We start from the raw sequence: 16,451 nt of genomic DNA, 5'->3' as shown, positions 1-16,451 counted from the left end.
AAACAGGCATGTTCGTGGGAAAAGGGTCATTGGATATTAACTAGAAAATTTAGTATGAAAGCAATGTAATAGAAAGTACAATTCAAAATGTAGCTTGTTATATGATTGTGTAAGCCCTTGAATGTTAAGCAAAGGGGTTTATACTTTACTAAGTAGACAGAAGGGAGCCACTGAAGACAATCATAAATAAATTTGGAGAAACCATTTGTTTGGGGACTAATATCTATTTTTTTTTAATCACACCATACAGATTTCAGTTTTCTATGTTGCATGTCTTTGGCTTCAATGATGACAGTAGAAAATCCAGGTATCCAATAGATAAGTGATCAAATAAACAAATAGTTATCAAAAGAACAATAACTATTAATAATCATATAAAAGAATCTTCCAAATCTTCCAAAACACACAAAAAAGGAAACTCAAAATGATCCTGAGGTTTTATTTCATACCCAACAAATTGGCAAAGGCAAGAAAACATGGGAATGTTCAAAATGTGCTGGATTGTGGAATGAAAGGTGTAGCAGTAAACTCTTAGTAAAGCTATAAATTAGTACAACCATCTTGTAAAACAACATGGAATTATGCAAATAAAATATATAAAAGGCTTATATCCTTTGACCCAGAGATTCCACCACTAGACATATACCCCGATGAAAACACTGATTTAAGAAGAAAGCTGCCATATACATCACATTTTCTATAGCAGCACTAATTTTTGGTAGAAAGATTTGGAAATAAAATAGATGTTTACTGACTGAAAAACAGCTAAACAAATTTTGGTACACGAATGTAATTATTCTGCAAGAAATGACTATTATGATGAAAAGAGAGAAACACGGAAAGATGTATACAAACTAAAAAAGAATGAAGTGAGAACCAAAATCACAAAAAATAGAATAACTCCAACTTATGTGAAAAGAACAACAATCACACACAAAAAAATGAAAGTGAATATTGCTTAATTTCAAAACACAAAGATGACCTTAAGAAGAGATATTAGAAAACAACTTCTTCCACTCTTTTGCAGAATTCTGAAGTGTGGAATATCATGTATATTTCAGACTTTTTCAATGTATTAACCATTTTTTAATTTTTCTTTTCCTCTTTTTGTTTCCTTTTCAAATTGTATTTATTACATGATATGGTACTCTGAAAGGGAGCAGGAAGAGGGATAGCAGAAGAAATTTAGGAGATATAAAAATAAGAATAAAAATTTATTTTTTTAAAATAGAAAAATCCAATATATTTGAGTCTAACATGATAACATTCAGACTATAATCAAAACACACTATTAAGGGTACCTATGTGCTTAGCACTATGTTAGGCAGTGCACAATTTGTTAACAAGGTGGTTGCTGCTCTCCAAAAATTGCTAATCTAAATTTTTTTCTACTTATTATTTTAATGAAAACATGATATTACAATGGTGCATATGGTCTAGGGTTTTCTAGTTACTTAAAATACAGAAAGAGAACTATGGGAATAATTGAGTAAAATTTAGTAACATCTATAAAAATTACATCAGAATAATGATTTATTGAAAGAGTCATATTAAAAGACCCATTATTCTTGGGAGGAGACCCTTTCAAATCTATGAGTCCTACAAATGGAAGCAATTATAATTTACACTTGAACAATAGTATGTATAATAAAGTTGACTGTTATATGGGGGCCATGGTACAAGGTTCCTTTTTGCAATGGACCTGGAAGCACAGGGTGCTTTCCATGGCAAAGATTCAAGGATTCTGAATCTTGCTTTCTACAGATGTCCCAGAGTATTATAGTATACCTTATCTCTCATCCACATGTCTACCACAGTCATTGCCATCTTCCTTCCCATTGACCTACTAGTTTTCATTTGAAATAGCACCTCTGAATCAGACTACTAGAAAAATATTTCCCCAGTGCCTGAAGGAGTTAATCCATCCTGCCTTAGAACTAATTTTGCATACTATATTAACTGGTGAGTGAGTATAGATTTAACTAATACCCTATATCTAGCCAGTCAGAAATGCTTCATATCTTGTCTAACACTGGGTCCCTCAGTTAAACTAGTAAACAGGGGCATGTAGGTAAAAGCAGTAAATAGAACACTGGACCTGGACTCAGGAAGGACTGAGTTCAAATTATGCCACAGAAATTTACTAGTTGTGGGACTCTGAGCAAGTCACTTAACCTCTGTCTGCCTTGATTTACTTATCTGTAAAATGAGGATACTAATTGTCTCTACTTCCCATGGTTTTGAGGATAAAATGAGATAATATTTATAAAGCATTTTATAAACTTTAAAGCATCACATGAATTCTATCTTTTACCATTACTACTACTGCTGCAGTATTATCATTGTTCCTGCAAAGGGCAGGTCAACAGACTATTCTATGGATCGACTAACCATTCTTAATACCCTAACACTCCCTTGGCTGGTCATCACTCTCCTGTGTGTGTGTGTGTGTGTGTGTGTGTGTGTGTTTTCTTTTATGTTTATTAAGAGCAGAGACAGGGCAGCTAGGTGGCACAATGGATAGAGCACCAGCCCTGGATTTAGGAGGACCTGAGTTCAAATCGGGCCTCAGTCACTTGACACTTGCTAGCTATGTGACCCTGGGCAAGTCACTTAACCCTCATTGCCCCACCAAAAAAATAAAATTAAATTTAAAAAAAAAGCAGAGAAAGTTTCACTTTTGAATTTGTATCCCCTGAACGTAGCATAGTGCTTGGCACATAAGTAATTAATATATGTTTTATTTTTTCCTTTCATTCACCTGTTCATTTAAGCTATATCTCAACTGAGTAGATACAAGTATGAAGTAATCTCCTTTAACTTACTCATTCTCTTCATGTGAAGACCTAACCTCTCACTTAACATAAGACCCATTGTAGTCCATTATGCAAGCTCTGTAGACACACAATAGTTATTAACTGATACGTTGGTGAAATGATGACACAAACTATGAAATTCATCTGAATGAAAGAAAAAATGTCATTCAAAATTAATTTTTGTTAAATACTTTGCTTTTGTTTTGTTTTGTTTTTTAGTGAAGCGATTGGGGGTTAAGTGACTTGCCCAGGGTCACACAGCTAGTAAGTGTCAAGTGTCTGAGGCCAGATTTGAACTCAGGTCCACCTGAATCCAGGGCCGGTGCTCTATCCACTATGCTACCTAGCTGCCCCTCGTTAAATACTTTGTAAAAAATTTTAATGGATTTCTGGAAAACAGGTTTCTAAAAATAAATAATACAAAACTTTCAAACAAATTAAAATTGATTGATATTTTACTTTCTGGATTATAGTTATTGATAAATTACTAGAGACATCATTTTAAATATTTTGCTTTCTACAGATGTCCAGGAGTGTTAAAGTATACCTTATCTCTCATCCAGGGGTCCAGCACAGTCTTTACCATCTACCTTGCCATTGACTTACTAGCTTCCATTTGAAATAGCACCTCTCAATCAGACCACTAAAAAAATGTCCCCAGTGCACGTTTGAAGTTTTCTCACTTAGAAATCCCAAAAGCAGTTAATAAAATATTAGGGTTTTCTGCTTGAATAGTCAAAACTCTAAACATCTTGACTACCAGTCAATTTTGAGAAGTGAGGAAAATAAGAACCAATTTATTTTCACAATTTGGCCTTCATTATTGAATGAGATCCTTTTTTTATTTGACCTTGCTATCACAAGAATTTAATCCAGTGGCACACCCCATTGAAAGTAGATTCTTTTCCAAAAATGTTTAGCTACTTGGGTAAAGGAGTTAAAAATGATTTGAGGGGCAGGTAGGTGGCGCAGTAGATGAAGCACTGACCTTGGATTCAGGAGTACCTGAGTGCAAATCTGACCTCAGACACTTGACACTTACTAGCTGTGTGACCCTGGGCAAGTCACTTAACCCTCATTGCCCCGCAAAAAAAAAAAACAACAACAACAACAAAAAAATGATTTGAGATGGTTCTAATAATATACATAGCCCAACATCTTTAATTTCACACAGTCCAAATGGTCAGAAAATCTAGTCACAGGAAATTATTTTCGCTAGCAGAAAACAAATTAGTATTGTGGATTCCACATTATATCCAAATCTTTATAGTATAATATATCTACTTAAAAGACATTTTTCTACAAAACAGAGAAATTTATGTATGTATGTTTTAAAAACTACATATTTTCATGATAATGATGCCAATGAATATAATACATACTTTTTAAATGTTTGGGGATTTTTCTTTTTTTAGTTTGAGATTCAGTAACCTACATAGGGTCTGCAGATGAGATTCTTAAAATGTTTTGCTCCCATTGTCGTTTGATTATAAAACTAAAGGAATAATGAAAGGAAGAAAATTGAAGTGATTTTTAAGGGGAAATAATATTGTGAAGGTTAAAAAAATATTGGCTTTGAAGAAATCTGTTTTGACTCTGCTACATGATCCTGAAAAAAAACGACTTAATTCTCTATTAGTCTTTATTGACTTATCTGTGGAATAAGAGTGTTGGACAAGATTATTTCCAAATTCCTTTCTACCACTTAAAATGATGTTGCTACCCAAGGGAGCTGCCTCATGTGAAATTCATATTGATGTTAAAACCTTTAGGAAAGAAACCTTCATACTGTAAACTATTTGTAAATTGTAAATAATTTTAAACTATTTAAATTTTAAACTATAATAAAAATAATAATGGCCAGTTAAATAAAAGCATAATATTTGAGAAGGCCTTTGTTCTTTGAAAATGTCTCTGTTTTTTTAAAATAAATTTTCTATTTAAAATTTCAAGAATTATTGGAACCTAAGAGAATTTTGATTTGCTACAATTCACAACTTAAGCTGATCACGCTCTCCTACCTAATACTCTCTTCTCACTAGATATTTCAGGACATCATGCTCTCCTGGTTCTCCTCTTACTTATCTGAAGCCCCTTCTCTGTCTCTTGCTGGGTTCTCTTCCAGATCTCACCCAGAATGTCTCTCAGGGTTCAGCCTGAAATCTTTTCTCTTCTGCTTCTATACTACTTCCCTTTGTGATCTCATCCGTTCTCATGGGTTTATTTACTACCTCTATGCTGATGGTTCTCCAATCTACCTATCTGTCCTACCTCAGTCTCTCTGCTGACCCTCATTCTTACCTATCCAGCTGTCTTTTAGACATCTCAAGCTAGATATCTAAGAGACATCCTAATTCAATATGTCCAAAACAGAGTTCATCACTTCCCCCACCTAAAACCTCCATAGACATGCACACATCCCTTCCTTATTACTGTTCAGGGCAACACAATCCCTCCCAATCCCTCAGGCTCACAATTTACTAGTCATCTGGGACTCCTCACTATGTCTCACCCTCTGTATCCAATCTGTTGCCAAGACCTGTTAATTTCACCTATCAAAAATATTTTGTATACTCCCTGTTCTCTGCTCTGTCACTGCAACCAAACTCATGCAAGCCCTCATTACCTTACCCCTCAATTACTGGAATAGCCTGCTTGTGAGTCTGCCTGCCTGTGAGTCTGACTGCCTGAAGCTTCTCCCCACTCTAATCCAATCTCTATTCAGTCACTCTCAAATTTATTTTCCTAGAGGGCAAGTCTAATCATGTCATCGCTTTTCCTCTACTAAGTAAAATCCAGTGGCTCCCTACCTCCATGATCAAATTCAAAATACTTTGTTTGGTAGTCAAAGCTTTTATAACCTAGACTCCTCCTACTTTTCTACTCATCTTATACCTTACTTCCTGAGAGGTTTTCATCAGTCCAGTGACTAACACTGGCTTCCTGACTTCCACAAAGAAGACACTCCTCTGTTTCCCAAGTCCCTGGAAAGCTCTCCCTCCTTCAGTCTAACTCCTGAGCAACTAGGCTTCTTTTAAGTCTCAACTAAAATCCCACCTTCCTTATGAAAATTTTCCCAACCCCTCTTGATTCTGGTGCCTTCCCTCTTTTAATTAACTCATTTATCCTATATATAGCTTGTTTCATACATATATACACAATATATATACATATATGTACATGTATACACATAAATGTATATATATGTATATGTAATTGTTTGCATGATGTCTTTCTCATTAGATTGAAAGCTTAAGAATAGGAACTCTTTTGCTTTTTTTTTTTTTTTTTGGTATCACTGGTGCTTAGCACAGTGCCTTATAATGTAGGTACTTTATAAATGTTGACTGATTGACTGGGAGTTGGTTCAACATTGAAAGGGGAGTTTCTAGTGTGCTGACAATTATTTTGTTCTACATATTTTTATGTGTAGGTATTCTCCTCCTTTTTACCTCCTTTCAAACTCTATGTGAAAAATATAATCATTTTCTATGTTCTCCTTTCATGATTAGAAAAAGTGTGGAGTGGACCTTGGTGTGCAGAGGACCCTAAGTTCTTAAAAGCTTTCCTAGGGGAGAGCAATCTGAAAGGACTGCAAATACAGGTGTAGCAATAGATTAAGATCATAATTTTAGAGGTACATGGACCTCAGAGGCTATCTAACTCAAGCCCCTCATTTTGACAGATGAGGAACTGAGAACTACAGAGATTAAGAGACTTGCCTACAGTCACACTGGTAATCAGTACCAGAGCTGGGAATCAAGTTCAGGTTCTCTTACTCTAAATACAATCACCTTTATACTGTTCTATGTGGACTGTCTTGAATGTGGGATAACCACGGACTAGTCTAGCTAAGTTTCAAGACACTGATCACTAGGTTGGCTGCAGAGTAGTGATTGATTTGGCAAGTCAATATCATCAACAACAACCTCATTTTCTTCATTTCGTTTAGCAGAGTTCACATAGGAACAATCTTGAGAGAAATAGCTATATTACTACTATGTTTTTATACTTAAAGTTCTGCAAACAATTGCGCACACAGAAAATGAATGGATTAATTTTGTAATTGAATAAAAGTAAGCTTATCTTCTTGTAGAATCACTGAAAACCTCTTTAGTACATCTAAAAACAGACAGGATGACAAGGATGAACGTCCTTCTTCCTGTTACCCTATAGTTTTGATTTCCTTGACTTGGTCTCTTTATTTTTAATGTGTTTTATTACATATGATTGGAGTTGTGAGGATTCTTTAGCACAGCACATATTAAAACTCTTATCATTTTTTACAGATTAATTCTATATCATATAAATGTGAACAAGATTATTGTCAGTGATAAAGTTCTAGTTCCAGTGCAGCTTGTGTGCAGAATTTTAAGAATATTTTTAAATTTATATCTATTTTTAGTATGGGAATTTATCATGTTAGTTTACAATTCAGGTCACCAGGTTCTGTCTTGTTAGGTATTTGTAGCTTTAAAATTTGTATAACTTGCAATAATATGTTATGCAATTTCTATAATTTCTTTACATAATTTGTACTGATAAATAAGTCTATTCTTTAAGGATCACTTTATGTCGTTTCTGGTTGCAATTATCTGTTCTTGAATCAGTATTTTAAATCTGTCCATTTCACACAAAAAATCCTCATGTTTCTAACATTTTTTAAAAAACTTCTTTCTTGACATTTATGTCTTTGTCTCCCGTGAATGGTCTTTTGATTCCACTGTAATATCTTAGCTATTTCTATCTGGGGGTAAATTTTGTTATCGCTATCCTCATCATCAGCTTATTATCAGAATTTTAATGGGCTTTCAATAAAAACAGCCCAAGGATAAGTTTCTATTCTTCTGTATGCATTTTGTTGTTGTTGTTGTTTGTTTGTTTTTGCGGGGCCATGGGGGTTAAGTGACTCGCCCAGGGTCACACAGCTAGTAAGTGTCAAGTGTCTGAGGCCAGATTTGAACTCAGGTACTTCTGAATCCAGGGCTGGTGCTTTATCCACTGCGCCACCTAGCCACCCCCTGTATGCATTTTTTAAAAAACTTAATGGTCTGCAAACTGTACATTGATAAAATGACTGCTTTTGTAATTGAATAAGAGGATTAGGATATAAATCTATTTTCTGTACATTCAGCAAGAACATAGTCCCATGGTGATGACTTTGATTATTTTTGATAGAGTTCAGTTAGAAATGATCCTGGGGTGATGGCAGCTAGGTCTCAGACACTTGACACTTACTAGCTGTGTGACCTTGGGCAAGTCACTTAACCCTCATTGACCCACAAAAAATAGTCCTGGGACAAATCACCATGAGGTTACTATTCCTTTATATTTAATGTTCTCTAAACTATGCAGAAGCAGTTAAAATAACTATTTTTGACAGAATAAAAGTATTAGAATGTAAGCTCATATCTTCTTGTTCGTTCTTCATTTTCAGAAAGGAACAATGACATCAGGATGAGATGGGTGAGGCATTTCAGTGAGGCAGAGTTGCACAAAGTCATCTCTCTCTCTCTTCATCATAGAAGTTCAGAGCCAAGATTAAAATTAAGATTACAGGTGATGGTGCAGACTGTAGTAGATGACTGGCATTTTCAATGTCTAACCAATCTCTAAGCACTCCACAGTGCCTGCTTTAGGCGCCTTCATGGCCATTGGAACAACCTGTTCTCATCCACCCATTCCAGTGGGGAAAGTCTTCACATAGTTGGGGTAGACATCCCCCTAGCTTACTGATGTGTTTGGGGACTATTGATTACCCTTAATCGGGTTTAGCCCATCCACCAAGATGGTTTTACTAAGATGTGGCCACTGTGCATGCTGCAGCTTCTTAGATATGCGTGTGCATTATGTACACTAATCACTAATTTTAGGGTTTTGAAGGATAAAACTTCTGTAATGACTTATCATTCAGCAGTCAACAAACACTTATTAAGAGTTTGCTGTGTGCCAAGCACTATGTATGTGTACGGGTAAATAGGTATATATGTATGCATATACACACAAGTAAGTTGAGGATATAGTTCAGTATTAGAACAGATCCTTTCCATGTGTTAAAACCCCAGAATTTATTGCCAGCATCTCCAGCAAAATCCAAGCTCATAGCTATGACTTTAAAAGCATACAATACCATCAGGAGACAGGTCAATGGAAAGATAATAGGTACTTTACCATTTTCCCCACATAATTTTTATCTTTTTCTTGGATATTTTGATATTTTCAACATTTTCTTTGGTTCTACATAGCTTAGAGATCATGAATATTTAGGATGTTGAATTCATTGAAAATGTTGTTAGCAAGTGTTTAACACTTCTATTTCAGGATGATTTTAGATAATGGTTAAGTTTGGGAGTAATGGTTTCATTCTGATATAATTTGTCTCTAGACTTCTCCAGAATAATTTTAGCTCTATATTTGTGGTATGGGGATGGTTCATCTGTCAGTACATGAAAAATAATAAGCTTTTTACTCATAATTCTAGTTACCATGTCATGTCTTCCTAATTTTCCAGAAGGTGCTAATTTTTTACTGCCTGCAGTGCTATGTATTTTACATTTCTGTTTGCTTATAGATAATACATTAATCACTAATTTTAGGTTTTAGGGTTTTTTTTTAATGATTAAACATGTATTCAAAATAAGGAATAAAATCAAACACAAATCCTTAACATTTAAAAAATTAAAGTAGGAGCAGATTAAGAAAAAACAAAGAAACAAATGCCCCATTTGCTCTGGTTCCCCTTCTGCCCACATCTCAAAGTTGTTCTCTTTGGCATGTTTTTTTCTTTTCAAACAGAGCTGTTGCTGGTGTTTGTTTTCTGTTTCTTCTCATCCTACTTTTTTTTTATGTATGAGGTATTTTATTTTTTCCATTACATGTAAAGATAGTTCTCAACTTTTGTTTATAAGGTTTTAGGTTTTTTAAGGATAAAACTTATATGATGACTCATCAATCAGTCAACAGTCAACAAGCATTTATTAAGTGCTCACTGTTTGCCAAGCACTATGTTAAGGAAGAAGGACAGTCCCTGCCCTCAAGTAAGGTACATTTTAATGAATCCAATATGCAAATACTTAGGTATATAAAATATATTTTCAGAGTAGATGAAAGGGATCTGAAATGAAAAGGCAATGATAGCTGAAGGGACTGGGAAAGGCTCCCTTGCAGAAGGTAGGATTTGAACTAAGCCTTAATGGAAGCCAGGGAACTAAGAGAGCTGAGAGGACAATGTTCCAAACATGAGGAACAGCCACTAAAAAAAGCACAGCAATGGGATCTAACTGTGTCACGTTGGAAGAAATGTAAGTGGGCATGACATTTGGATTTTAGAGGTTGTAGAGGGGAGTAAGGGATAAGAAGACTGGAAAGGTAGGAGGGATCCAGGTTATGAAAAGCTTTAGATACCAAACAGAGGACATTTTATATTTGATGATGGATATAATAGAGAGCCACAGGAAATCATTGACAAGAAAAAGTGAAATGGTCAGCCCTATACTTTAGAAAAATCACCTTAACTGGTAAAATGAAGAATGGAATAGAGTAGGGAGACACTTGAGGCAGGGATAATGATGAAAAAAACTATTGTAGTAATTAAAATAAAAAGTAACAAGGGTCTAAAGTAGGGTTGTGGATGTTGGAGTGGAAATAAGGGAACATATATGAAAGATGTTGTGAAGATAGAAACAATATTTGGGAATGGATTAGTTACATGAAGTGAGTGAAAGTAAGAACTCAACTTGCACCAAGGACCTGGTTCTTAATTTCTATCATAAAGTCCTCCATTTCCACAAGTAAATAGCCATGAAAGCCATTTTTGTTATCATCATCATCATATCATCTTTTTTCTATGGGGTTCACATAAAAACAGTCACAGGAAGCATCATGATTCTTTTGCATACAATGTTCTGCAAATTATTGCAAGTGTATATGAAATAAATCCCCTTTTGGTAGCTGGATAAAAGAATTAGATTGTAATCTTATTCTTAGAAGGCAACATCATTGAATGCATCTGTGGTATAATTTCATTTGCAGGCAGAAGAGGATGTATCAAATCATGATTCCACATTATTTTGATCTTGGACAGGTCTCTAGCCCTTCCCCTCATCATCATCCTTCCCTTCTTCCATGACCTTCTGCTTTTTTTCCACATATACTTATGTAAATTATTGTTATTGTTTTTATTGTTGACTGAATTAATCTAATCTCACTTCAAATCCTGCTCACTTCAAATAATCTCTGTGGATGATAAAAGAATAGAGTTTGGCTCTATATTTTTAGCATGAATAGTCAGAGGCTTGAATGATGTTGGAAAAAAAGACAGAAACAAGTAGATTTTTGGTTGCAAAAATGGTTATATATTTGAAAAATTCTTGTGTGAATGTACATCCATGAAAGACATGCTTTTTTTGAAGAAACAGTAATGCTGCAGTGAGTGATAGCATCCTACTAGAGAGTTCAAGGACCAATCATTCAGTAGCATTGCACACAATCATTTCTTTGTCCAAATAAATAAATTATACTTTAGTTTATCTATAGAGAGTATGGTAACATCATTAACTTCAAAGATTCTTAGGCCAACATACATATTTATTAAGCATCTTAATTATGTCTAAATATTGCTCATTTTAAATGAAAACCACATTAGGAAACATTCCCTGTGAATTAAATGGGTCAGAGCTTGAGATGGGCATGATGAATGATAGTTCAGTTACCAGATCATTTTTAGCTATTTTTAATTAATGAAACAAGTCATTTATGACTAATGGATGCTGGATACCCAATGTTAAATTAGCTCATCATCTCATTCTGCTCCCTAGTAGCCTACTACTGTTCAAGTCACTAAAAATATGACCAGACTTGGCACAAAGTTGAATAGAGAAGACAGAGATTGAATAAATGCCAAGAGTAAGGTCATTTCGTTGCCCTGAGAACTGTTTTCTGTTGTTGAGGCTAACTGTCTTGGGGTGGTGAAGTGAATGTGAGAATGCAGTTTGTTATGTCATTTGTCAGCAACTAATCATAAAAATGATGTGGCCTATAACATTTCTATAAATTCTCTTAAACTATAAGGAGAAAAGAGTTGTAAGGTACTAATAAAATCATTGCTCTTTTGAACAGTTGAAACTGATTTTAGATTATTTTCCTTGATCTTTTAATTAATTTGAAGGATATTTTTAAGATGCTTTAAGGAAAATTCACTTTCTTAATTAGCATGAATTTAAATAATCATGTGTCAGATACAGATTACATCACTAAACTGAAACAGTGTCTAACAACTTACTTCAGTAATGCAATGAAGGTTAATTTCTTTTTAACATCCAAATCTAATTAGATATTTAACTTTTATGGCATTTATACTACATACCGAAAGATTAAAACATAATAAAGTTGGTACTTCTATATTTCTTTAAGTAGGGTTGGCAACAAATATATACAAAGTATACACCCTAGACAAAATGACATAGGCAAAGCTCAACTCCCTTTCCAAACACATACAAATTAACTACCTTATTTCCCCTGGCTACCTCACTTTTGTTCCATACTCAAGGTCCAGATTTTACCTGATCTTTACCCTATCCAAGCTTACCAGTTGTATTTGAATTTATCCAAACCTTACGAAATATAAAAACAAGGATCCAGGTTTTGTCTTTGCAGTCCTCATACATAGTAAGTGTTTGATAATAATTACTGAATGAATTCTCTGAAGTAGCAAGTAATATAATATAGTTTGTTGTTCTTGTTTGTCCTTCATCCTCAAAGAGGAACATGACATCAGGATGATGTCATAACTTGCAGTGAATTGGATTTAAGTGAGGGAGGGCTGTGCAAGATTACCAACCTCATTTTCTCCTCTAGAGTCATCTGGGTCCAGTGGCAAGATATACATCAAGACGACTGGAGTTGGCCCTGGATTTTTAAGGCAATTGGGGTTAAGTGACTTGCCTGGGGTCACACAGCTAGTATGTTTTTGAGGTGAGATTTGACCTCAGGTCCTCCTTACTTCAGGGCCAGTGCTCTATCCACAGCACTACCTAGCTGCCCCATAATACAGGTAAAATATTATAACATATTTGCCTTTTAACATATTCATAAATTAAATGTTTCTTCTTACAAAGGCCTTACAAGTGGCTTGGTCTCTAAGCCACTAAAGATATCAGAATCCAGCGAGTTTGTTATGATAGTTAATGTAAAATGGAGAGGGTGTGAGTGAAACTTATTTTAAGCCACTGTCCATCAGCTTACACACACACACACACACACACACACACACACACACACACACACACACGGCTTTTCATGAAACTTGGCTGAGCAAAGAATACTAAGTTAAAATTAATAATATCAAGTTCACATAAGTTCACAACTAAAATTCATTCTTGGAAAGGCTAGACTTCACATACATTTAAAAAGTTGATTTGTTCCTATTGTACATTAAATTGATGGCAATAATGCCATGTGAAAAGCATTGTGCTATACACTAAAGGTCATTTTTTTAAAGTACAGTGCCTCTACCTGAAGATTTTATAATATAATAAAGGAGAAAAGACAAGTTAACCAATGTTTATGATCTATTGATCTATAGCTATGGATATAAAGATAAAAATAGAGATAGATACCTTTAGAAAGTTAGTGCTATATTAAGAACAGATGAATACAATTTGGAAGAAGTATCATGAAATTTTGATGAAGAACATGGATATTAGAGTTGGTTTTGATGGGCAAGTAGAATTTTATATGAAGGAAATTGTTAGTAGTGGGCTCATTCTAGCAGAAGTAGCACCATGAGCAAAGACAGAGGTGTGAGAGAGAATAAAAGATGTTCTTGGAGAAAGGTATGTGAGGCATTGTGCCTACAGGATATATGAAGGAAAGCAGTGGATAAAAATTTATACACACACACACACATACACATACACACACACACACATATATGAGCTTGATCACAGAGGGACTTGAAGAGAAGGATAAAAAATTGAACAGTATCTCAAAGCCAGTGGGAAGCAATGGAAGGACTTTAGCAAAGGAAGGTTGTAAATCTTAAGTTTTAGGAAGATTACTCTACTGTAGAATGGATTAGAGGTGAAAGAAGAGCTGGGATTGGGGATATCATTTATGTCTTTTTTTTCCCCCACAGTTGTTATTCTGGTTTGTCAAGGAACATTTCACATACCTTCAGTCTTTTTCCAATAGACTTTGACCTGAAGCATGTTGTCCTGGTAGAAAGGGGCTCCAATTTCCAGAAGGCGAGTGGGTCTCCTTCTTTGGAAAGGGGGAAGTATTTCGGGGACCCCTTTTCTATTTTTCCCAAGTTGACCTTCTACAATGAAACACACAAAGTCCAATATCAAAGTTTGTTTAATGGAATATGTGTTTGTGTATATACACTGTATGCATAACTGTTCTCCCATAGTTACCAACAATTTTTTACTTACCAAATTGAATTGCCAAAAAAAAAAACAATACTCATTCTCTCTGCAACCTTTGACATTATTAATCACCATTCTTCCCCCTGATATTTTCTTGTCTCTGTGTTTCCACGACACTATTCGCTCCTGATTTTCTTCCTACCTATTGGATGGCTTCTTCTTAGTTTTTGTTACTGGATCTTCATCCAGATCACACCAGCCAATTTTGAGTGACTCTTGGGGCTCTCTCCTAGGCCTTCTTCTTTTCTCTAACTATATTATTTCCCTTGGACTTAGTTATCTTATCTATGCTGATGATTTTCAATTCAAATTATCTGGTCCTAACCTGTACTGTACTCCAGTCTTGCATTAGACATTTCCAACTGGATATACTGTAGATATCTTAAACTCAACATTTCTAAACCTAACTCATGATTTTTCTCCCCAAACCCTCTTGCATTCCAAACTTCCTTATTACTGTTGAGGGCACCATTATTCTCCCAGTCCCACAAACTCAAAACCTAGGTCCCATTCTCATCTCACTCCTCACACCCCAATTTCTAATCCGTTGCCAAGCCCTCTTGATTTTACTTTTGTAACATCTCTCAAATACATTCCCTCCTCTCTTCTGATACTTCCACCACCCTGGTATAGACCCTTAGTTCCTCACACCTGGACCATTACAATAACCTCTCGCATGCTCCATCCAGTCCCCAATCCAGCCTGTCCTCCATTCTCCTCTCAAAGTGATTTTCCTAAAGTGTAGGTCCAACCACATCACACTAGAGGTCAATGACTTCCTATCAACTCCAGGATGAAATAGTAAATCCTCTGGCATTCAAAGTCCATCATAACCTGGCCCCTTCCTACCTTTTTAAAAAAAATTATTATTATTTTTTTGTAGGGCAATGAAGGTTAAGTGACTTGCCCAGGGTCATACAGCTAGTAAGTGTATCCAAGGCTGGATTTGAACTCAGGTTCTCATAAATCCAAAGTCAGTGATTTATTCACTGTGCCACCTAGCTACGCCCCCTTCTTACCCTTTTCAGTTTTCTTAAGTTTTACTCACTCCTATGTAATCATGATAAAGTGACACTTGCCTCCTCTTCCTTACACTAGACATTCCATCTCCTGACTCCAGGTATTTTATACACACACACACACACACACACACACACACACACGCGCGCACACACACACACACACACACACACACAATATATTCCAATCCTGGAATATTCTCCCTCCTCCTCACCATCTCCAGAATTCCCCTGGCTTCCTTCAATCCTACCTTCTATAGGAAGCCACTCCCACTTCCTCTTAATTCTGGTGCCTTCCCTGTATATAAGTACTTCCTATTTATCATGTATATAGCCTTTTGTCCATAGTTGTCTGAATGGTTTTCCCCCATTAGACTGTGAGTTCCTTGGCAAAAGGGGCTCTATTTTGCCTATCTAGCACTTAGCTCAGTATCTAGCACATAGTAAGCAATTCATACATGTTTACTGACCGACATATAGATGTATAGATATAGACACCCACATACATATATACATATATGTGTGTGTGTGTATATATATATATATATATATATATATATATATATATATATTCATGAAGCATTATTCCTCTGACTAACCTAATGATTCATTTAAACACTCAGGTAGGCTGATTACATGATTCCTAGAGATTTTTTAATATATAAATGCAGATCTTCTACTTACATAATCTGTTTCATAATTTCGGAAGAGTACAAATAAAAGTAGCTACATGAGGTCCCTAGATGAATTATTTCAATAAAATAATAGTAGAAAAATCACATAAATTGAAGTAAAAATACTTATAAGAAAAAGTTATATGATTTGGACATAAATGCTTGTCATTTTGCCTACTTCATTGTAGGCACTGACAAAATTTGCCAACTTCATCCTTCCCCAAGGAAAATATTGTCTTCAAATTTGTCAAAACAGTAGCACCAAATCCAAACTAAATCATCACCGTTTACTTCTAAATCGGCAGATGTCGGCTCCAATCATAATATTTAACAAGTCTGTACGGTGTTTAAAGCAAATGATTGACATTCCTTATTTTAGTGGAAAGAAAAGTAGAAGTGTAACTGGTATTTATGTACACATACAATCTCTTGAGAGGAAACATCAGATGGGATGAGAGGCAATGTGGATAGTATATTGAACTGGGAATTAAAATATCTGTGGTATAGAATGAGGTA

At 35.2% G+C, this 16,451-nt stretch overlaps 1 protein-coding gene across 2 annotated transcripts in view; it reads right to left on the bottom strand.

The window, feature by feature from the left end:
* Positions 1-16,451, bottom strand: part of ANOS1 (anosmin 1) — a 251,753-nt gene that overhangs the window by 27,850 nt on the left and 207,452 nt on the right. For both annotated transcript variants that reach the window (XM_043998140.1, XM_043998139.1), the window contains one exon: positions 13,987-14,133. In XM_043998140.1, the coding sequence (XP_043854075.1) occupies positions 13,987-14,133 (147 nt within the window). The remainder of the gene's footprint in view (positions 1-13,986; positions 14,134-16,451) is intronic.

The sequence above is a fragment of the Dromiciops gliroides genome, chromosome 3 (genome assembly GCF_019393635.1).
Source record: "Dromiciops gliroides isolate mDroGli1 chromosome 3, mDroGli1.pri, whole genome shotgun sequence".
Lineage (NCBI taxonomy): Eukaryota > Metazoa > Chordata > Mammalia > Microbiotheria > Microbiotheriidae > Dromiciops > Dromiciops gliroides.
This window is presented reverse-complemented; position numbering and strand designations above follow the sequence as displayed.